This window comes from Lepidochelys kempii, chromosome 11 (genome assembly GCF_965140285.1).
Source record: "Lepidochelys kempii isolate rLepKem1 chromosome 11, rLepKem1.hap1, whole genome shotgun sequence".
Lineage (NCBI taxonomy): Eukaryota > Metazoa > Chordata > Testudines > Cheloniidae > Lepidochelys > Lepidochelys kempii.
Genome location: NC_136390.1, coordinates 39,835,330 through 39,859,467, shown reverse-complemented (window position 1 = coordinate 39,859,467; position 24,138 = coordinate 39,835,330). Strand labels below are relative to the sequence as shown.

The 24,138-nt window shown below is 39.4% G+C and overlaps 1 protein-coding gene across 1 annotated transcript in view; it reads right to left on the bottom strand.

The window, feature by feature from the left end:
- Positions 1 to 587: 587 nt before the first annotated feature.
- Positions 588 to 24,138, bottom strand: part of GORASP2 (golgi reassembly stacking protein 2) — a 36,053-nt gene continuing 12,502 nt past the window's right edge. Inside the window, exons 2-10 of the mRNA XM_073305807.2 lie at positions 18,574 to 18,654; positions 15,678 to 15,881; positions 13,204 to 13,290; positions 12,493 to 12,623; positions 10,027 to 10,159; positions 9,788 to 9,911; positions 8,620 to 8,706; positions 2,548 to 2,658; positions 588 to 1,632 (exon numbers count right to left, since the gene is read on the bottom strand). Of these exons, the coding sequence (XP_073161908.1) occupies positions 1,340 to 1,632; positions 2,548 to 2,658; positions 8,620 to 8,706; positions 9,788 to 9,911; positions 10,027 to 10,159; positions 12,493 to 12,623; positions 13,204 to 13,290; positions 15,678 to 15,881; positions 18,574 to 18,654 (1,251 nt within the window). The 3' untranslated portion in view covers positions 588 to 1,339. The remainder of the gene's footprint in view (positions 1,633 to 2,547; positions 2,659 to 8,619; positions 8,707 to 9,787; positions 9,912 to 10,026; positions 10,160 to 12,492; positions 12,624 to 13,203; positions 13,291 to 15,677; positions 15,882 to 18,573; positions 18,655 to 24,138) is intronic.

Sequence of the window (24,138 nt, the reverse complement as noted above, 5' to 3'; positions counted from 1 at the left end):
ACTGTTGAGGTGGTTGTGGCAGGGAGCTGCCACCCAGTTAAGCACCAGCAAGTCTTCCCTTGCTGGTGGTGGGGAAGGGTGTAATAAGGTGATTCTCAGTCCTAGGCAGCCTGACTAGATCAGGCAGACTTTCAATGTGTCCTGTTCAAGTGCAAATCACTCAAAGTATCCCCACCCTGAGGCATTAAGCTTGAGGACCACCTTTGAGCAATACGAATATAATACTTGTAGAAAAAGGAAACTGATGCCCTTGATGTATGTGAAGATGCCAGCTATTGCACCATGACAAGGAAAGATTTGCATTTCAACAGTAGATGAAGAAACCCTACTACATTTTGTAAAGCACTTTATTGATGTAGCAGAGTCAAAACACTCCCCTTCATCCTGAGAAGCAACTGAAATGCAAGCCTGTGCCACAGACATCACTGAGAGGAATCTTACCAGTGTCAAATGCACCACTAATACTAGGTCATGCCTCCCATCCTTTTTGGTGACAAAGACTATTTTCTCTAGGGTAGGGAAAAAAGTCACTGAAAAGTGAACACAAGGTTGTCACATCTTATATACTGAACAAAAATATTGTGCTATTTGTGTCTCAGAATAAAATTCCAGGACTTTATTGCTGTATGTATGTTTTCCTCTATGTAACTTTTCTTACAATAGTCCAAGTGCCACCTTCTGGTTTAAAACTGTGCAACATTTAACATTCATTTTCTTCTAAAGACCATTATACAGTGGGGGTGTAAAGCAATCCAGCAGCAGTTACAAAGTGTTGCCTGACTATTTTTTCTTAAAAGATTAAGATAAAGATCTGTACACAAGCTGAATAAAAAGATGCTCAATTGACAGACCATTCGGTAACTTTAATAAAATATTTTAAGGTGGAAGTTTTGTAATGCTAAAATTTACAACTAAAACAAAAGTAAACACTCCCCCCTAACCCCCCGCCCCCATAGCCACAAGATTTCCATACTTGTAAAGAACAAGAAATCTGGTATGTAATTGTCTCACAAACCTAGTTCATTTCTAACAGAAGCAAAAGTTGGGGAGGCTAGCAGACTGTCAGCCTGTTAAACCTGCAAGTTTGGCAGTGGAAGTCTGTTTCACTACCATGATGCTTCTTTTTGGTTGTTTAAATACAAGTCTTTTTCTTCCCCTCCCACCCATTCAGCACACAGTATGAATCCCATTTCCTTTTATTTATTTTTTATCCTCAGTATTATTTACAGGACTCCTACAGATAAAGTACAAACGAATATGAAATTAATGGTAGTTTGCGTCTTCAAATATGCTTTCCATGGCTAAATTTACCAAGACACTCCAACAGAATGATTTGAAGTTATGATGATTCTGAAGTATGAACAGCTGTGACCGTGGATGGTTTTTCATTTACTGTAGAAGATTCATTTGATCTGTCATCAACAGGAGTTGCCTTAGAGGTGGGGACAGCAGTATCCAAGGTGAGTGCAGAAGTTTGTTCTACGCTTACAGTTGTGCTATGGGGAAGCAGATCTGTAGGTGGAGTAGATACCTCTGTGACCAAAGGAAATTGTGCAAGAAACTCAGGTGGCATTGGGAGAGGAGTTATTCCAGATAGATTTAGAGGTGGAAAGGAAGGAAGTGGTGGCAAACCTAGAAATTTAAAAAAAAGCAACAAATCACACACCATTCACTTATACTTCTTTTAAAGTTTTCCCCAGGATGCCATGTGATCAGTTTGATCTACACTAGAACTATGAGTCTGCCAAGCCTCTTTGTTCCCCTAGTCACTATGGGATTTCTTCTGCTCCTATTGAGTTTAGTGGGAACATGATCAGGACTTTTAAACAACGATAACTCAGAAACAGCTAGTTTTAAAGCTTTAAATATTTTGAAAGCCAAACAATCCTCCTCAACTAGATCATCAAGCATTCCTTAAAAAGGTTAACAATAATGGAACTTGTGTTGGCCTGCTGACATGTACAAGAGGCAGCTACAGCCTCGAGACAATGCTTTTAATGTATTTATTTCTACTACAGCCTGGATTTTTTCCAGCACATCCTAAAACTGCCAATGCCCACAGAAGCCTTGTTCCACTTTTTGCTTGCTCAATATGTATTTTTCAGCAGTTGTATTCAGTATCATAAATTTAGTATTTCTGATACTTATTCTGACTTCTCAATCTTGGCTGGCACACAGAAAATATGAACTGTGCATTTCACTAAGCCTCCCCAAAAAGCTATATACTCCCTCTAATTTTTAGCACAAAGGAACATCTTTTGAAAGTCTTTATGAAGCCCTAAATCTGATGGGGGTAATGAGGAAACATAAATCTAAGACAGGGAGGACTAGATTGGATTATTTTGACACATTCCTTGACTGAGCAGAAGAGGTCACTAATGAGAGCACCATTCCATTGCAGCTCTGGCAACAGAATCAACCACCCTTTTCATGAATGAACCATAGAGCACAACATGGAGTTAGTAATGAATGGGTCGTATCAAGGAAACAGTGTGGTCTAAGGTCTTCAGAAACCAGTTACTGTAATATTTACATTTGTAAACATACCAGGATGTAGGATTTCTGACAATCCAGCACCAGGAATGATGGGTGGTGCAGGTAAATTCAGACTAGAAAGACTGGTCAGGTTAGGAAGTCCAGTTGGTAATGACATCAGACCTAAAAAACAAATACGAAACCTCAATTTCAAGAGCTACACCTAGCCAGCTGAAAAACTGTTCCAGACAGAACTTGCATATCACTGGCTCACACCATACTTCAAGTTGGTGGTTCTTTTTACAAATGGGAAAGTGAATAAGCTTCTCTTTTGATCTTAAAATGATGATGAAAGGGATTTACCTATACACAGTAATCACAAGAGTTAGGGCTAGAAAAATCCCATTTCCCAGCTAATTCTATTTTTACTATCATAGTAATGAGCATCTTCTATAGGATTAGCAATAATGAAGGGAAAGGGTTTATTTTTTTTTTTAAGTGACAAATAAAAACAGGAAAATCAAGGCTAAAACAAAACAAGCAAAAGTGTTAGTTATAAACACAAATAGAAAAGGCTAAGGTTAAGGACAAAAAATATACAGAAATAAGGGCAAGTTTTAAAGTTATTTTCAAAGTCAGGCAAGGGTTATAAAATGCAATACAAGTGTGGAATTAAGATATCATTCTGCCAACAGGTATATCCTGTTTCCTCCCCCACTTTCCTTTTTTTTTTTTAAATTGATCCTCTATGGCAGTGGCCTCCAAAGTTTTTGGATTGCGCACCCCCATGGTGCCGCTGAAGAAAGGAGGAGGAAAGACCTGACACAGGTGTGCCACTGGAAGGGAAGACCTGCTACAGGCGTGCAGAGCTGCCGCCGAAGAAAAAAAACCCAGCAGAGTGCCATCCGGTGGCTCTCCTCCTGCTGCACACCCCTGGGATCCTCTGGCGCATCCCCTCGGGTGCACGCACCCCACTTTGGAGACCACTGCTCTATGGAGCACGGACCACCTCTTCCTTCTTAAGTGTGTACACAGGGTTTAGGTTAATGAGGACTAATCCTGAAATAAACCTTGTGTGTCACAACATTAATAGAATATTGTAAAATAAATAACTTTTTTGTTGGATCTTATTTAAAAGCAAAAATCAACAGATTCAAAACAGAACTAGCCCAATAAATAGTTAAGATTAATAAGTAGGTCAGCAGTAAAATAATGGCACACTGATTCACAAAGAGAGCTTATCTTTAGACTGAAAGCTAAGACTAGTGTGAATATTTATCTGGGAAACTCTTAACTGTACCCAGAAGCCCACCCTTAGCTACTAAAAAGGCTTTAAACATCTATACTTGTAGTAGTGAAACTGTAAATCAAAGAAGTGAACAGTTTCCCTGGGGATTTCAAAACCACATTCATATTGCCCAGAGTTGGCAGGGAAATGTTCACGCTTTAATGAAAGCTAAACTTCCTAGCAGTTTGACATTTTAACCTTGTGGTACAGGAATTTAGAATTTCCTGACATCATCATCACTTCACACACATACTTAACTCTACTGTATTTTCTTCCCACACTGGCAAATCTGCCTCCAAGAGTTTTGGGTTAATTTTTTTAAAACTTTACTAAATTTCCAATATTTCAGTTACATTAGCATGCAAAGTACATTAAGTAATCCTATGTATCCTGTACCAGTTAGTAGGAAATATATAGAGAAATTCTACATAAGACTTGCATTGTCTGTCAAACCTACAATAGAACGATTTTGGCACATAAGGATTCAGTGTTTCATTAATCTCAGTGAATAAAACATTACTTTATTCACAGGGTATGTAGCAAGAATTTCCACACCAGTCTAAAATAATACATTATGGAAACTGAGCTAGTAAGCCTGTGAAATATAGGAACTCTCAACAATTTAGAGAGATAATGGAATCATCACTAAACGTTTTATGGTAGATTGACAATGCCATCTTTTAGCAAAATTTAATAGGCTATTATCTAAACTGCTGTCAGAAACTTTAAACTGATCCAAATGCAAAAATAGTTGGCTACCACCCATTGTTCTAGATTGATAATCTTATGATAAACTATGTGCAGAGTATTAATATGAATACTAAATTAATCCAGTGTAAATATACTTATGTAACTTTAGTCTAACCATACATAATGTGTTGCAAAATAGTGCAGTTAATATGTCAAACATATCTGACACCTAAGCCAGTGGAGCATAGCAGTCACAAGAGAGCTCTTAAGCCCACCCCACAGATTTGCTTCTCTCTAAAAAGGAGAGCCCGACTGGGCTATAGGGTAGCTGTCTCCTTCCTGGGCAAGGGCCTCTTGCTCTGCCCCTTTTCCCTGAAACGTAGCTAAGGCAGTCATGCAGCACTGTTTGTGGTGGGGAGAAATGAAGTCTGCTGAGAGCAACTTCCAGCTCCACTAGCTATTCAGTGGACATCTAAATACCCAACAGAAGTAAAACCCTCAGTCTTTGGGTCTTGCAGAAACTAGTCCTGCAAGACCTCCAAGATGTACTGAGAGTTCACCAAAAGATTAGGCGCTGCCAGATTGATTGAAATATTAAGAATTAAATGTATATAGGCTAATTAATAGCTGAAGTATAGTGTGATTTAAGTCTAAAAATATTTGAAGGATGTAAATATCAAGGAGAGAGAGAGAATGAGAATCATTTAGTTGGGACATGAGGGTATAATTAAGAAGGAGAAGAAGTTAAGATAGGTATCCTTTCCTGATATCTCCTAATTTTTTTTCCTGGCAGTAAGCTCTATTAGGCTGTGAAAATCCCATTGCTTGAGACTAGACTGGACAATGCACTACCAGATGTACATTAGAGATTAATCCTTCATTGGCAGGGGATAGACTAAATGACTTAGCAATGAACCTCTATTAACTTCCATGTTCTTTCTTATATTGCATACACATTCAAATAGACAGCTATTTTTACATCAAGATGACCTCCACGTCTATGCCTTGTGTGTGCGTGCACTTATGGGGACAAAATCAGAAAGGCCAAGGCCCAAAATGAGTTATACCTAGCAAAGAACATAAGGCAATAAGAAGAGGTTCTATAAATGCATTAGGAGTAAGAAGGACAAAGGAAAGTGTAGATCTACTACTTAAGAGGGAAAGGAAAGCTAACAAATGACATAAATAAGGCTGAGGTATCAAGTGTCTATTTTGCTTCCGTCTTCACTAAAGAAGTTAATTGTAACCAGACGCTTAACATAATATTAACAGCAAGAAGGAAGGGACACAAATCAGAATAGGGAAAGAACAGGTTAAACAATATTTAGATGTATTCAAGTTGCCAGGGCTTGATGAAATTCACCCTAGGGTACCTAAGGAACTAGTTGATGCCATCATGGAACCATTAGCAATTAACTCATGGAAGACAGGTGAAGTCCCAGAGGACTGGAGAAGGGCAAACAGTACCTATCTTTAAAAAGGGGGAACAAAGAGGACCTGGAGAATTATAGACTAGTCAGCTTACGTTCGATATTTGGAAAGATAATAGAGCCAATTGTTAATCAATTTATGAGCACCTAGAGGATAATAGAGTGATAAGTAATAGCCTACATGGATTGGTCAACAAATCATGCTAAACCAATCTGATTTCCTTCTTTGACAGGGTTACTGGCCTAGTGGGTAGGAGGAAGCAGTGGACATGGTATCTTGATTTTTAATAAGGTTTCTGATACAGTTCCACAAAACATTCAAGCAAACTAAAGAAAATGGCCTAGATTAAAATGCTATAAAGTAGGTGCATAACTGATTAGGAAAAAAAACATTAAAAAGTATTTGTCAATGGTTTATCATCAGACTGGGAGGATATATCTACTGGAGTCCTGCAGAGGCCTGTCCTAAGTTCAGTACTATTCAATATTTTCATCAATGACTTAGATAGTGAAGTGGATGATATGCTTATAAAAATTTGTGGATGACACCTGGAGTTGCTATCACTTTGGAGAACAGGATTATAATTCAAAATAACCTTGATAAACTGGAGAAGTGGTCTGAAATCATCAAGATGAAATTCAATAAAGTGTTACACTTAAGAATGCACAAATACAAAATTGGGAATAACTGTCTTGGCAGTAATATCGCAGAAAAAGGATCTGGGGGATTATAGTGGATTGCAAATTGAATGAGCTAACACCATGTTGCAGTTGCAAAAAAAGGCTAATATTCTAGGGTGTATTAACAGAAGTCCAGTATAGGAGGTAATTGTCCCACTCTGCTCAGCACTGGGGAGGCCTCAGCCGGAGTACTGAGTCCAGTTCTGGATGCCACACTAAGAAAGATGTAGACAAGTTTGAGAGTCCAGAGGACAGCAACAAAAATGATATAAGGGTAAGAAAACCTTACCTAGGAGGAAAGGGTTTAAAAAACAAAAACACTGGGCTTGTTTAGTCTTGAGAAAAGAAGGGGAGACCTGATAAGTCTTTGAATACGTTTAAGGGATGCTATGAAGATAACTACAATCAACTGTTCTGTACATCCACTGAAAACAGTACAAGTAGAATGGGCTTAATCTGCAGCAAGGTACGTTTAGGAGAGATGTTAGAAAATAAACTTTCAAACTATAAGGATAGTTTAAGAACAGGAACTGGTTACCAAGGAAGGTTGTGGAATCACCATCACTGGAGATTTTTAAGAACAGGTTAGACAAACACCTATCAGGGGTGGTTTTAGTACATTTGGTCCCACCTCAGTGCAGCAGGATGGACTAGACGACCTGTCGAGGTCCCTTCCAGCTCTACATTTCTGTGATTCTGTGTATTTCATCCCTAACCAACTTCATATTCATGTGCATATATAGGCCTTAACATCTCAGTTCCACTGTAACGTAATATGCATTAGGTATATTTCAGACCATAGAAATTTAATGATGGGTTGATTATATTTTATTTTTACTCCAAATGTCAAACTGCAGTGAAAAATCAAATTAGGATGAACTCCTGACCCACTGAACTCAATGGCAAAACTCATTTGTTTCAACAAGGCTAGGATTTCACCAACATTTACTGTAGATATAATTGTTCCCTGAAAATGCAGATATTACCAAATTGGGGGATTTTCAGATATTTGAGAGTCCAGTCCCAGTTTGCCAACCCACTACCTCCTCTTTATTTAGATTACGCCTCAAAACTCTGTTCCACAGTGTGACAGAGTGCTAGGTACAAAGGCCTGAGTTAGCACTCTTCACAGCAGCCCCATTCAGGTAAAGCAGATTGGAGCTGACTATACAAGGCTGCACCTCATTTGTGGGCCCAGCAGGGCAGAAAGGCCAATTAAGCTATTAGGCAAGACCCCACAACTAGGCACAGGAAGGAGGACAGAGAGATTAAGCTCCTCTGCTTGGGAAAGGTCTTAGGTATGCTGTGAGGGTGGTGGGATGCAACTGTAAATAAACTACACAGGGTACTGAACCAGCAAAAGGGTCTCCGCAAAATTTGTGGACTGAGACAGAAGCAGGACCAAGGCAGCCTTGTTACACAGTGTTCTAGAGAATCAACATTTAAAAAACGTAATTGAATCATTAAGTTGAGCACATGTACCTTCTCCTTCCTATCGGTCACATCACATCTAAAAATTTGATTGTATGGTGTTTGAGGCAAAGGCCACACAAATTTTTTTTCCTGTTATGGGTCTAGCACAATTATAAGTGCTGAAGAAAAAATATGTTCTAAGTGAACAGCAAGTATGGTTTATCTAGATATAGAAATGTAGGGCTGGAAGGGACATCAGACATAATTTCATCCATCCACTCATGCCAAGGCAGGACCAAGTAAACCTAGATCTTCCGTGAAAGGTGTTTGTCTAAACTGTCCTTAAAACCTCCAATGACAGAAATTCCACAACCTCCCTGGGTAACCTATTCCAGTACTTAACTATCCTTAGAACACCATTACACCTTAATGCTGTTAGAACACATTATGACAACGAAAGGGACAAATTACTCCTACATTCCAGTTAAACAAAATGACAGAAATGGACATACATGGATAAACAATTTTCTAAAGAATGGGGCCAAAAAATACAAACCTCCTCTTTCTCCCTATTGTTCTATACTATCTTGCGTTATTTTGTTTCTAAAATGTTTGAGCTTGCTCAAAATTTTCACTACTCACCTGGCAATGTAGTTGCTGGGTTAACTGGTGGCACTGAACTGAGGGACTGATTTACTTGTGGTGGCAATAATGGTACTGTTGGGACACCTAATGAAAGATTCATGTAAGTATATACCATCATTTCAAATATGTCCAAGTATGCAACATTCCAACACACTTCCTCACACAGTATCTCAAAGAGGAACTTATAGGTTAGGACATAGGATTTAAAAAAAATAATAAATTTCATGATTTCAGCTATTTAAAATTTCACAGTATTGTGGGTCACAAGATTATTGAGGGGTGGGGGGTTTGTGGTACTGCGACCCTTACTTCTGTGCTGTTGCTGCTGGTGGAGCTGCCTTCAGAGCTTGGTAGCTGGAGAGCAGTGGCTACTGGCTGGGATCCCAGCTCTGAAGGCAGAGCCGCCGCCAGCAACAGCACGGAAGTAAGGATGGCCTGGTATGGTATTGCCACCCTGACTTCTGCACTGCTACCTGCAGAGCTGGACCCCCAGTCAGCAGCCAGCACTCTCCACCCACCCAGCTCTGAAGGCAGCAGTGCAGAAGTAAGGGTGACATGGTATGGTATTGCCACCCTTACTTCTGCACTCTGCTGGCGGGGCGCTGCCTTCAGAGCTGGGCACCTGGCCAATAGTCGCCGCTCTCTGGCCGCCCAGCTCTGAAGGCAGTATAGAAGTGACCCCACCTGCAACTCCCTTTTAAGTTAGGGCCCTCAATTTGAGAAACGTTGGTCTCCCCTGTGAAATCTGTATAGTACAAGGTAAAAGCACAGATTTCATGGTCCATGATGTGTTTTTCATAGCATGAATTTGGTAGGGCCCTACTTATAGGGATTCAGTGTTTCTCCATTAGCATTTTATGCCATGTTTATAAGGTTTTGCTATCAGTAATTTTGAACCCTGGTGTTAACAGGTTAGGAGTCACTCACCTTACAGTGAAAGTACATTGTACCATTGGGCTATGATGTGAAATATACTAAGTCCTAGTTTTTGGGAAATGGTTTTGGAAGAGGCAAAGGGAAGAAGTGAACTCTGGAAATCATATGCATTTCTACAAACATGTTTTCTCTTTGTGAAGTTAACTGACAAATCCATCTTTCTGAATTACAGAAGTCAATAAATTATGAATGCATTTCACAAGTGAGGTTGTTTTTATTTTATACATACCTGTACTGAGAACACTACTGACCGTAGTAGGGGTTGAACTAATGGACAGTCCTGACAGACCCTGTTCAATTCCTGTTGTTCCAGGTGGTAATGTGGATGGGGGATTAACTGAAGACAGTTGAACCTTACAAAAATGAGGTGTTAGTAGTTATGTTTCACTGGAATCCACAACAATGAAAACAAATGTTAGTTATACTTTCACAGTTATTTTATCAAGCACAAAAGAGATTACAACTTACCTCTGTAAATCCATCTTTGAGTGGACTGATGGGTGCACTATGCATTTGCCCAGGGAGAGAAATTTTCTTTCCCTCTTCAAATGGACGTGTAGGTATCCGATGTAAATACCCATAGCCAATGCCACAACCTAGGCTTTTAAAATATGAACATTTAAAGGTTAGACAGGAACAGACCAGTCTGACCTTGGTACATGCATAAGCCACCATCACCATGGACCCTACACTAAACAAACAGCACAGAACAATCTTGCCTAATGTGAAAAGGACTCAGTTCTCGGATTCCCAAAAACCACAAGAATGGTGTCTTGAACTACAGCAAGACACAGAAGTGTGTCCACCAACAGAGCTGTAGGCACTTATTGAAGAGACTTATTAGATTAGTCCATTCCCTTGCGACTACAGGATTGTTCCCCCTACAGTATTTTTTCCAAGGGCTTCCTTTGTGTAATCCAGTTTTAAGTGACAACTAATGAGGCTTCTATAACTTCCTTTGGAGGACTGGTTTACAATATACCATAAGCAAATAGCTATTAGAAAACATAGCCAATTACCTGCAAATGGCTCAAGATGTCATAATGAATCTCAAGATAGAATAAAGCCTATTGTTATATGGAAAAGTACTAGAGTACATGTCATTTTTCTGTGGAAATACTCTCATTAGTAGGTTTCAGAGTAGCAGCCGTGTTAGTCTGTATTCGCAAAAAGAAAAGGAGGACTTGTGGCACCTTAGAGACTAACCAATTTATTAGAGCATAAGCTTTCGTGAGCTACAGCTCACTTCCTCAGATGCATATCGTGGAAACTGCAGCAGGCTTTATATATACACAGAGAATATGAAACTTAGGGTTTCATATTCAACCTATCCTAAAGGATGACCCAACACTCTCACAAATCTTGGGAGACAGGCCAGTCCTTGCCTACAGACAGCCCCGCAACCTGAAGCAAATACTCACCAACAACCACATACCACACAACAGAACCACTAACCCAGGAACTTATCCTTGCAACAAAGCCCGTTGCCAACTGTGCCCACATATCTATTCAGGGGACACCATCACAGGGCCTAATAACACCAGCCACACTATCAGAGGCTCGTTCACCTGCACATCCACCAATGTGATATATGCCATCATGTGCCAGCAATGCCCCTCTGCCATGTACATTGGTCAAACTGGACAGTCTCTACGTAAAAGAATAAATGGACACAAATCAGATGTCAAGAATTGTAACATTCATAAACCAGTCGGAGAACACTTCAATCTCTCTGGTCACGCGATCACAGACATGAAGGTCGCTATCTTAAAACAAAAAAACTTCAAATCCAGACTCCAGCGAGAAACTGCTGAATTGGAATTCATTTGCAAATTGGATACTATTAATTTAGGCTTAAATAGAGACTTGGAGTGGCTAAGTCATTATGCAAGGTAGCCTGTTTCCTCTTGTTTTTTCCTACCCCCCCCCCCCCAGATGTTCTGGTTTAACTTGGATTTTAACTTGAAGAGTGGTCAGTTTGGATGAGCTATTACCAGCAGGAGAGTGAGTTTCTGTGTGTATGGGGGTGGGGGGATGTGAGAACCTGGATTTATGCAGGAAATAGCCCAGCTTGATTGTCATGCACATTGTGTAAAGAGTTGTCACTTTGGATGGGCTATCACCAGCAGGAGAGTGAATTTGTGTGGGGGGGTGGAGGGTGAGAAAACCTGGATTTGTGCTGGAAATCACTTTAGATAAGCTATTACCAGCAGGACAGTGGGGTGGGAATAGGTATTGTTTCATATTCTCTGTGTATATATAAAGCCTGCTGCAGTTTCCACGATATGCATCTGAGGAAGTGAGCTGTAGCTCACGAAAGCTTATGCTCTAATAAATTGGTTAGTCTCTAAGGTGCCACAAGTCCTCCTTTTCTCATTAGTAGATTATACTTATTACTTTGAACCTCTATAGCTCCTTCCAACCACTAGTATCACTACACAAAACCACAGGTATTCAAAAGATTTAAAAACTATTAGAAACATAGCTAAGCCTCAACCACACCCTTATAAAATAGGTTTACAGATAGGGAAATAAGGTACAGAACTTAATTACCTGCCCCAAATCAGAGTAAGTTAAAGATATAGCTGAAAATACAACCCAGGTACATCAGTTGCAGTCTTCTGTTCTACCTACTACATGCTTTAGCATATTATACTGTATCAAGATTTCAAGTCTAATGCACTAAGCATTCATAAAGTTTTATGAACTTTTAAATGAGCTAATTTGAGTAACTACAAAAAAAACAAGGGCCCTCCTACAAACTAATTCGTATGTAAATCACCATTGCACACAGTTTCTTATTACCAGTAATACGCTTTGCAACAGGAATTACCTTTTCCTCTGTTTCTACAGCATCAAGCACAGAGGGGCCCTAATCCTGAATGAGCTAGGTGCTGCTGCAAAACTATTATTTGGTATGTTGAATTAGCTTACCTGCCTTCTCCACCCCATGCAGAATTGGGGGTAATAATCACCTCTCGACAATTATCCGTGTCTGTGTTGTACACATAAAGTTTTAATGGTTTTCCTTCATGTGTTTCAATGAGAGAGAACAGATCTTCAGACTGAAAAAAAATAGGAACATTGCAAATTGGTTAATTTTTTTAAATAGTATTTTAATTTTAGGATCTATAAACATGGAAACTGCCATCTCATAGGCTCCATTGCAGAACTAGCAGAGCCTGGCACCTCTGAGGTGTTTTATTGCAGGACTAGAGCCTTAGAGCATGTGTGCGTGTAAAATTTCAATATACTCCACAGATAAAATAGTTTATTTACATTTTCAGACTGAACACAGATGATAAACTACTACATTTGGTATGATAACTCAGATTTCAAATCAGAATAAAAAAATTAAAGTTGAAATTATGTTTTACTACTTGTTTAATTCCTAATAAATCTTTCAAATTATTTTAAAAAAGTGTAAACTAATCCCATCTTATTATATGAAGGCATTTTAAACAGCATTTTTAAACTCTAAAGTTATATCTGTGTACTCAGAAATGTAGACTTGCTGTGCCAGAGCTCCTCCAACTAATTGGCAAAGAATGTCTATTAGCACAGGATACTGAGAAAGTTGGGCTTAATATTAATATTGCCCTGGTATTCTGCTTCTTGTAAATGAAATTCAAAAAGTTATACTACCTCATTCATGACAGTATCTGCTCCGATGACATAGTCACTATGTGGTCTAAGACCTGCTAGTGCAGCAGGAGAATTTGATTCGACTTCCTAGTTTCAAGATATAAAATTACAGAAGTTAAATATGCTCAAAGTATTAGCAAAGACAGTAATAAAACCCTTCCCAAACTTTGAGTTTAAAGGAATTAACACACACAAAATGTAAAATGTTCCAAATACTTAGTCCCGTTTTAAAAGATACTGTAAGATATTCAAAATTCCTACTACAACAGTACATATGCAAAGATAAGATTTGATAAGATATCCCGCAGACATATGGATCTCTGATTTGTCACTATTATTCCCTGCCACACAAAATGTTTTGACTCCAGTCTTCAAGCTGGAGGATGTGTTGGGGAGACCTCAATATTTATGCAAAAATGAGTATTAACTGTTTAGTGTATTCTTACAATGTTAGGTCATTACAAACTAGATTGCACCTTTATTGAATTTTAGGATGTAGCTACAACTATGTTATACGATGATACCTGAGAAAACATTACTGGATACAAGCCAAGTGCCGAGGGAGTTAGCTTGTTTATGACCCTTGGACTGCAGCCTAACAGTCTGGTCTATTTGCCTTTGTTTTATGAATTGAAAGATGTGTATGTCTAGGTGTATGTATGTGTATGAAGGATGTGTATTGAAGGATGTCAAATGGTAGTTGTGTGTTGTATGGCATTTTCCACAGGCATATTTGATTTTCAAATAGAAATTGCTGCAACTGGGAAAACACCATTTACTTGAATAGACAAAGCTTATCACAGAGCAATACTTCTTCGGTATAAAATATCAATGGGCAAAAAAAGTTTTATCCCTATCAACATTTTTTGCAAATAGTTAGTCCTGACTTCAAAATGGTGTTAAGAGCAAAAAACAAAAAAAACAAACAAAAAGGTCATGAATAGGGATGTGTTATCCCAGTCATAAACTAGGAGTAAAGTGGGTTTCTTTCAATAAACACAATTACAGCTTCATTTTTCAAATGTAAAAGAACATTTATGGTTGGGAAAATATTTTACAGACGTTACTTATAACATGTTTCCACTCAAAAATAAAACCTCTTGTAATTCTTTAGATTATTACAGTGCATGAACCTCTTTCAGATCTATATTCACAAATATTTTGTCTAAAGTAAGCATCTAATGTCATAACTTCCTAATGCAATTGCTATGTTAATAGGAAATGGTTACAGACCAACACAGCAAGATCAATTGCTTAACTACCTATCTAAGAAAATATTTTAAAATAGAAATTTATATTGATGCAGTATTTCAGCAACTCCTCACGAAACAAGAATCACCTCTTCAAAGATTAACTTAGTAACTCTTCCAGTTTGAGGACAAGGTGGAAGAGGTGATATCTTTTATTAGTCTGACTGCCGCTGATGGAAGAGATAAGCTTCCGAGCTTACGCAGAACCAAACCCGAAGAAGAACTCTGTGTAATCTCAAAATGTTAAGACAATTTTAAAAACTTTTTAAAACTAGGAACATTGAACTTTTCAACAGGAATTGAAATTCTGTTTTTAACCCTAATGAAACTGAAGAAATATCTCAAATAGAATAAAAAAAATTAAAACCTCTAACATGAACATTATCTGAGAGAGTCCTGCCACAAAAGACCACAAGCACTTAGAAGTGTGCTACATATTCATTAAAGGGACTGAATGTTCAGGAGCTGAAGGTGTCAACAAAACCAACTCATGAAGCCACCGAGTCAATACAAAAAGGATACCAATGAATATTTTAGTCCAACCCAATCATAAAAAGGTGCACCTTGGTCTCCAGTAAAGCTACGACCCGAGAAACTCCCAGTGATAAAGCTACCACTGCTCATTCGGGGTGTTTTTTTTTGTTTTTTTTTTTTCATCACCAAGAGAGCTCTCCCCAGCAATAAAGCACATCTACGCTGCCCACGTCACAGTACGGTCGGGGCTGCGCTGTAACATGGGTAGTGTAGACATACCCTAATTGTAAGGATAGTTATGTACTGGAATAAGTTACCAAGACATGGGAGGTTGTGGAATCCCTGTCACTGGAGGTTTTTAAGAGCAGGTTAGACAAACACCTACCAGGGATGGTCTAGGTTTACTTGGTCCTGCCTAAGTGCAGGGGTCCCTTCCGGTCCTACATTTCCGATTCCGTGACTTTGCTTACTTGTAATTGTGGTGACTACTAAGGTATGTAGATGAACCCGTGTCTAAAAATAGTGGGAGCCACATCCCTAAGTTGGCCTACCATTTCTTGTTTCTCTATACAACATTTTTTAGTAACTTTGGAGATAAATTACTTGGCACTGAATAGCTAGCCTTCCCGCTCCACAGGTGCATGTTTGTAACTTATTTTCAGCTAAAAATTAACAATAAATGCAATATGGTTAATAAGTTGTAGGCAATGACTTTTTACAGTAGAGAAACCTTGAAAAGATTGTACATACCAATACATGCCATACATTTTCATTGGCTCCATCAAAACTGCAGAAACGAATACTCACTCCCAGCAGGCCCTGTCCACCCCACATATTACTGGGAGTTACTGATGTTTCTCTCAGTTCCAGCGTTTTGCTACTGTACACTTGCATTTTTACAGGCTTTTCAACATTTGCTTTCAACAGATCCTTGAGTGTGTCATTGTCTTTATTCTGGAAGTACACATACAAATCACTTTGGTTTATAGTGTTTAACAAAAGTAGTGTTCAATTTTATAGCACCAAGTTTGCATTTCAAAGGTCATACAGAGAACACTGAGATTAGGAAGTATTTATTGGATTTCTCTACAGTGGCTTTCATATTAAAAAATTTCAATTCCTCATAGTTTCCTATCAAGTAATTTCCTTAACTTCTCTATTCAGAAACAGAAATATACCTAAAGTTTTGTCTTGATTTTTTTACACACAAACCACCCAAAACGTAAGCAATTCAAAATTAAGGAAATTAATTCTTTGTGCTTTAATGTGATAGGAATCTGGCATTGGTAAGCAATGATCTGTCTTATGCAATACATAAACTTAACATGGTAAGTAATTATTAAGCTTCCAATCACTTTGTATACAAAAGTCTTTAACTGTAGGGTTAAAGTGCTGAACAAGCAAAACAAGAATTGTAACAGGGCCATTCAACATGATGTATAAACTTACTTTTTGTTTGCTGCAGAAGTGCAGAGTGACAGTTTCTTCTGGACTTGTGAAAGTAAGCAAGCTTTCAAAATAGACATTTTATAGATAGACTAATGTTCCTATAGGATAGTGATATTCAGAGTGAGGCTCACAAGCCACAAGAGGCTCTTTTAATGAGTCTCCTGTGGCTTTTTGCAGCACATAATATTAAAACCCTGTGATTTAATTAACAGCCAATCAGAATGTTTTACTGTTATTAACCAATTGTAGTTGATAAAATAATACTTGGTCAGTCATTTTGCTGTGAAAATAATTATATATATAAAAAATAAATAAAATGACTGACCAAGTATTTATATATAAATAAAAACTATTTCCCCATCATACTGTTTAAATATAAATATAGCACAATAAATGACACATTACTGTGACTCTCTTGGGTAATGTGATTGCTAATTTGACTTCTGAACCACTTAGGTCTGAGTATCACTGCTATAGGATCTGAAACAGTCCAAGTAATCTTGCATTAATTTGTTTATTCAAAAACCATATAGGACACACTACTGAGCCCAAATCTAGCTCAAAATTTTAGCTCTTATTTAGTTGCAAAATAAAAGCACTGGAATTCAAAATGACTTGGCTTAAAACATAAATGTTCTTAAAGTTTTTGGGAAAAGAGTTGTTCCATAACTAACAGGATATTGCAAATAGCAATTCAATAGCCAAAAGCTAGCCCTTCCAGATGTAAACAATAATCAAAACATGCAAAGTAACTATTTCAGACATATTTAGTTCAAGGCTATAAAATGTTTACATTTACAATACAATGTTAGTATAAGACGTCCACTTGTAAAAACAAGCCTTGTGGTTCAGAAAACTTTTAGAATGATATTTCCAGTTTACTTTGACTTCAAGTGCCTATTTTCTTTGCTTGCATTGGACCTATGTAGAATGCAACCAGAACTGCACTTTGATCATAGAAGGTCCTTGTTATTTCCCCCGTAGGCTTAGAAGTCTTCTGCGCTGAAAAGCCTGTGGAGATGCAGTTATCCTGCATTACAAACACTGGAAGATGTGGCTCTACTAAGGCTGTCCTATCTTCCCTTTTAGAAGTTCTGATCTTCAATCACCTGCTATCTAAAGTCAGAGAGGAGCACCTCTGTAGTTCTTCTTTAGTTATGGCAGCAGCATCAAAACAGTGCACAAGATTCACTTCAGTGACTGCAGAATGCACAAAATCTTTTTCGTTTACCCAGCGTGTCCCACAGGACCTGTTACCCTCTCTGGCAAGTGGCCTGTACCACATGGGAGGTGCCATGATCAGATTATAGATCTGAAAAAGTGAGTTCAGGTACACCAAGTATTCCTATTTTCCTCCTAGTTAAACTCTGCTCCGGCAGAGTTTGAGGAGTCTCGCTGAGATGTGACCAGGTCTTCCTCTTCCACTCTGCCAAAATCCAGTGCCAGAGGGACTCTAATGTATGTTTCACCTACTCTCCTCTCCACAGAAGATTCAGGATCCATTCAACTGGGAAGGGACCCTGCCCTCAGAGGGGAGAGACACAGCTTGGATCACTGCATTCTCCTTCGTTCCTGTTCAATAATATTTGCATGTCAAGATACCAAAGTCCAGAAGCTTTGATCAGGGTGGATAAAAATCAATGTTTTCCAAAAAATAATTTAAAAAAATATATAAATCATAAAATGGTGATTGGAAAAATCTAACATACTAAAATGTATAATTAATAGGAATGTGAAAATAAGTTATATAGTTGCTGAAATAAATGTATATCATTATTGTGTACCCTCCTAGGTATCATAAAGATGTACCAAATCTAGTGTAAAGGCTCTATTTAGCTGTAAATGAACAATGTTTCAACGGTTATGTCAATCAACAAGAATGCACCTTTCTTTAGAAAATAAGAAGTACAAATGGATGATTAAATAGATGATTTAGATGGAGCTTTTCTACTTGGCAATTTAAATCAATCCACCCTGGTTTTGATCAAGACAAATGCTGTTCTCCAGTTTAAGTTTTGCTGAAAGTCAAGCTGCTGGATAAGTGACTCAAGACTAACTTTTTAAGTATTTAGATTTGCCAATTTAGATAAAACAATTCAAGTAAAATATGAACTCAAAGTTTAGCAAAACCAGATTCTCACCACAAAAACTTATCGCTTACATGCAACTAGACTGTTACAATACGCAATGAACTTACCAATCTTGAATCATTAATAGAAACAATAAAATCAAAGAATGGCTCCAGTCCAGCCCTATGTCCTGGTGAATTTTCTTGTACCTATCAAAAAAAAAGTTATAATAGAGGGGGATTTAGTGGAAAAATTACAATTGTATGGGTATTAAAATTTGTATTTTACAACCATTAACTCCTACTATTGCAAACCGTATAATTTTAGAAGTCACACAATACCCAAGTACAGTAGTTGAGTCTCAAAATTTGAACTGCCTTGAAATAGCTTGTTGGGAAAAATTCAGTCTTAACAAAATACATCATTAATTTGTTGGGAAATCAGTTATACAAGGTAGCTACTATTTCTCACCAACATTTAAATTTTATTCTTCTGCTGCAGGTAAATAGCTCTAGATAACTGGTACAATTAAGATTCAAAGCCCAACTTTATTCAAGCCTGCCTTTTACAAAAAAAAAAATTAAATCCTTCTTAGCTTGTTCTGTTTTAGCACCATTAGGAGACAGTCAGCGCCACATCCTGAAATGTTAGAACCGTGGGTCGGGACTCCAAAGTGGGTTGCAATCCTGTTTTAATAGGATTCCCAGGGCTGGCTTTAGACTTGCTGGGATCCGGGGCTGAGGCCGAAGCCAAAGTCTGCCACTCAGGGCTGAAGCGCTCAGGTTATAGGCCCCACACGCGGGACTGAAGCCCTTGGACTTCAGCTTTGGCTCCCCCCCTGCCCAGGGCAGTGGGGCTTGGGCTTTGGCCCTCCTGCCTGGTGTGGTGGGGCTTGGGTGAGCTCAGGCTTTGCCCCCCGCCCCCGGGGTTGTTTAGTAATTTTTGTTGTCAGAAGGGGATCACGGTGCAATGAAGTTTGAGAACTGCTGTGTTATAATGATTGCAGTGCACCTTTAAGCGGGGGGGGGGGGGAGGAAGGGGTGACATCCAGCTTGCCAGGGAAGAGGGAATAGTGCTTTACAGGCATGGCAGGGGTGGGGAGAGAGGCTCAGAAGCTGCTGCAAAAGGAGGAGTGGGGTCAGCATGCTGATGCTGACTCATCCCCCAAGGACCGGAGTTGATAAAGGGCAAGCCCAGTGGGAGAAGCCCCTTTCCTCCAGATCAGGTGGAGCAGCACACACCCTTCCTCCCTCAGAGGGGCAAAACACCAAGTTTGGTTGGGACCTGTTGTGGACATTGCACTAGCCGCAACTTTCTAGGGGACTGGCCTAGGTGGAATGGGGGTTGAGCGCTTCACCTTCCCCACAGCAGTTTAGGGAGGGCTTTGTTATGGGAGTAGGGAAGGGAGTTAGGTTAGGATGATGCAACTCATGAAGTAAGTGTGGGGCAGATGTCCAGTGCAGGTACTCCATAGGGAAGGGATACAGTGACCAAATAAATGGCTTGGTAAAGGACTTAAAAAGGAGATGTGGTTTAAAGGAGCAGAAAGGGGGGGAGGGAAGGGGTGGAAGAAGATTTGCGGCCCTGTGAGTGGTACAGCATGGAGCCAACCCCCCCTTTCTTACAGCCCATTTTAACCCATGTTCCAGGGCGGGGGAGAAGAGGAGGAGGAGGAATGGTAAGGTCCCAGCAATGGGTTGGCTGGGGGACCTGGATGGAAAAAGAGGGAAACTGGCGGAAGCCCCCGGGCAGATATTGAATGAACATGGAGTTACCTGCACTGTACAATTTTACCTGCCAAGTAGTCCCAGACATCTAAAAATAATAAAGTTATGGCCTGATTAAAACCCTACCAAGTGTCTCCGGTCCTCCTTTTGGTATAGCCGCACAACTGGAATACACACTATCCCATGAGTAAGCTGCACTCGTCAATATTATGGACAAAAACTGGGCATCTGCCAACTATAATTAGTTATATGGCGTATAAAAACAACAAAAAGTGCCTTTTTACAACCACATCAGCTCAGATAATCTATCTTCATAAGAAGAGAGCCTAGATATCTTAGGCTCTCAACCTTTTTCTTTCTGAGCGCCACCTTCCACATCCCCCGCCACATGCTATAAAACTCCACAGCCCAACTGTGCCACAAAAACTGGTTTTCTGAATTAGGGGGTAGCAAGCAGGGCAACTGCCTGGAGCCCCTGCAAAGCTACATTGCTCAGGCTTCAGCCCCAGGTAGTGGGGCTTTGGCTTTTTACCCTGGGCTCCAGTGAGTTTAACACTGGCCCTGCTTGGCGGCCTCCCTGAAACCTGCTTGCGGCCTCGACCCCTGGTTGAGACCCACTGTTATTGACTGCACCCAGGAGCTTGAAATCTGCTCCTAATACAAAATAGAACAACTTTAATCAGAAACTGTGACAAGCATCTTTGTATTAACATGGACTCATGCGGTACCAATCTAAACTACCATAACTTCAGACCCGAAGAAGAGCTCTGTGTAGCTTGTACCTTCCATCAACAGATGTTGGCCAAATAAAAGATATTACCTCACCTATTCTGTCTCTCATATCCCAGGACCAACATGGCTACAACACCACTGCAAATAACTTTAATGAAGATGCTAAATTATTCCTCCAACTGTTCCCTTCTAACAGGATTCATTTCACCCAATGGCTTTATTGTTTATACTCTACATTCATCTTTGAGAGGTTTAAAACAGTTTAACATTTTCACAGAAGAGAGTTTTCTTACTGTGTATTTTCTGCAGTCTTAACAGAATTGGTGCCATACTGGTGGTTAGTCCTATGTCAGTCTGATAATTGCAAATTTGCTTTGCCTAGAGGAATGTGGTTTTCCTAATATGGGCTACCTAGAGTAAAATGTTCTACTATGGAAAAATCTGAGACTTACTGTCACTTTACCCTAATGTGTTCATGCATTTTTACAGATTATGCATACACAAAACTAGAACGTGAAACATCTTTTTGTAATTGGTGAGTGAGTAGCTTTCCACGGGAAATGTTGTGGGCCTAAAACATTTCTACTTTACTCAAGCTTTTACTAAACAAATAAACAACACACAAACACATAGTGTATCAAGAACCTGTTAACATTCAGAATTTAAATTCTGCAATTTGAGTAGCAATATGAGTGCCACATAGCTTTGTCAAACAGCAGCAGCACGAAATTAATGTGTCTCTGGTCAGTTTCACAGCAGCAATTTAGAACCAAAGGGGCAAAATGAAACTACTAGACCAGTTACTTGCCTGTAACTTCAGCAGAGAAGACTGCCTACTTTTCAGTGTGCCTGCACACTAACATATACAACAGAACTTTGATGACTGGTTGCACGCACATTCCCTTGGATACAAAACATTCACGGCTGTATAGACCCACAGCCCTGATTCATTACTCACTTTCTTGAACCACCTTGAAGTCCAGTTACATAGACTCCAAATATTGCCTACAAGTATCCAAACTCTTGGACAATTGAATAGCATTGGCCCAAAGGTGGTGAGTCTGAGTACCATCAAACTAAATAAAAAATGAACACTACACTAGGAACCTGAGCACTGGATCAAGATAAAAAAAATCAGGACTCTTTATGGCCTAAGAGTACAGACAGAACTCTATGTAGCAGATATTGGCGAAATGGAAATCACTGGGGCAAGCTTTGGCAGTTGATTAGGCTTTAGTAGATTGTGCCCAGAGGTTATCAGAGTCACTAACTATTATAACCATGTCTTAATGCAAAGTGTTTTCAACTGAGACATTTTTGAAAATCCTACTAGACACATATCTGCATCTTACCTAAATCTTTGAAAATCTGTCAATTCACTACCTACACTTAATACTTCCTTAGTTTAACTGCAAAAATTGTTTTGATAAGCTTACTTTTTTTGCATGTATCCATTACATTTATGGTAGTTTTATTTAATAAAATTTTTAAAAGCTATTTTTGTATATTTTTAATTGAAATCCAATTTCCTCTCCAATACAGCTTGACACAATTGAGTAAAAAATCATCTAGTAAATAAGAAATGCATCATTCACCATTTCCTAACATAATACAATTTAAAAATTAAGACTCTGAATAAATGTATGCTAACACATGTATGCTATATGTATGCTATATGTATGTATGCTATAATTACTTAATAGAGGTGTATCCTCCTGGCTAAGAAAAATTAGCATCAAATTTAGTATAAGGCTATATTTGGTTGCAAACAAACATGTTTTAATTAGGACTGTCAATTAATCGCAGTTAACTCACATGATTAACGAAAAAAATTAATCGTGATTTAAAAATTAATCACAGTTAATCGCATTGTTAAACAGAATACCAATTGAAATTATTAAATATTTTGGATGTTTTTCTACATTTTCAAATATTTTATTTCAATTTACAACACAGAATACAAAGTGTATAGTGTTCGCTTTATATTTATTATAAATATTTGCACTGTAAAAGATACTTATTGTATATACTCATTCATAAGCCGAATTTTTTTAGTAAAAAAGGGACGCACCAGAGAAGGGGGTCGGCTTATGAACAGGTATAGAGAGGGGGCAAGGAGCGGGCCGCGGCCGCGCTGCCCGGTCTGGCCTGCCGGAGCGGGCCGCGGCCGCGCTGCCCGGTCTGGCCTGCCGGAGCGGGCCGCGGCCGCGCTGCCCGGTCTGGCCTGCCGGAGCGGGCTGCGGCCGCGCTGCCCGGTCTGGCCTGCCGGAGCGGGCCGCGGCCAGGCCAGAGACATCCTCCCCTGGCCCTCCCCAGATAAGGTGTGAAGGGATAGGATGGGGAGTGTGTGGGGGTCCCGGCTAGGGGTGGGGTCATGTGTCAGGTGGTCACAGGGGTTACGCCCCTGACCCCCAGCTTCTCCCCCCTCCCCAAAATTTCCTCACCACTTCCTGTCCCGGCCCCTCAGGGTAAGCAGCTGGTGCGCCGGGACACTTTGTTTGCTTAGGTTCACCTCTGTGCCTGCAGATGCTCGAGGTAAACAAACCATCTTGACCTGCCAGCAGCTTATCCTGATGGCCCAGGAGCCAAAGTTTGCTGACCCCTGAATTATAGGGTCGGCTTATGAATGGGTCATAAAAATTTTCCATTTTTACTTATCTATCTTGGGGGGATCGGCTTACAAATGAACCAGCTTATGATCGAGTATATACGGTATTTCCTTTGTTTTTCAATTCACCTCATACAAGTACTGTAGTGCAATCACTTTATCATGAATATGCAACTTACAAATGTAGATTTTTTGTTACTGCACTCAAAAACAAAATGTAAAACTACAAGTTCACTCAGTTCTACATCTTGTTTAGCCAATCAGTAACACAAACAAGTTTTTTTACATTTACGGGAGATAATGCTGCCCACTTCTTATTTACAATGTCACCTGCAAATGAGAACAGGTGTTCGCATGGCACCACCACATTGCTAGGTATTTACGTGCCAGGTATGCTAAACATTCATATGCCCCTTCATGCTCTGGCCACCATTCCAGAGGACATGCTTCCCATGTTGATGGTGCTCGGTAAAAAAATAATGCGTTAATTACATTTGTGACTTAACTCCTTGGGGGGGGGGGGGGTAATTGTATGTCTCCTGCTTTGTTTTACCTGCTTTCTGCCATATATTTCATGTTACAGCAGTCTCAGATGACGACCCAGCACATGTTGTTCATTTTAAGAA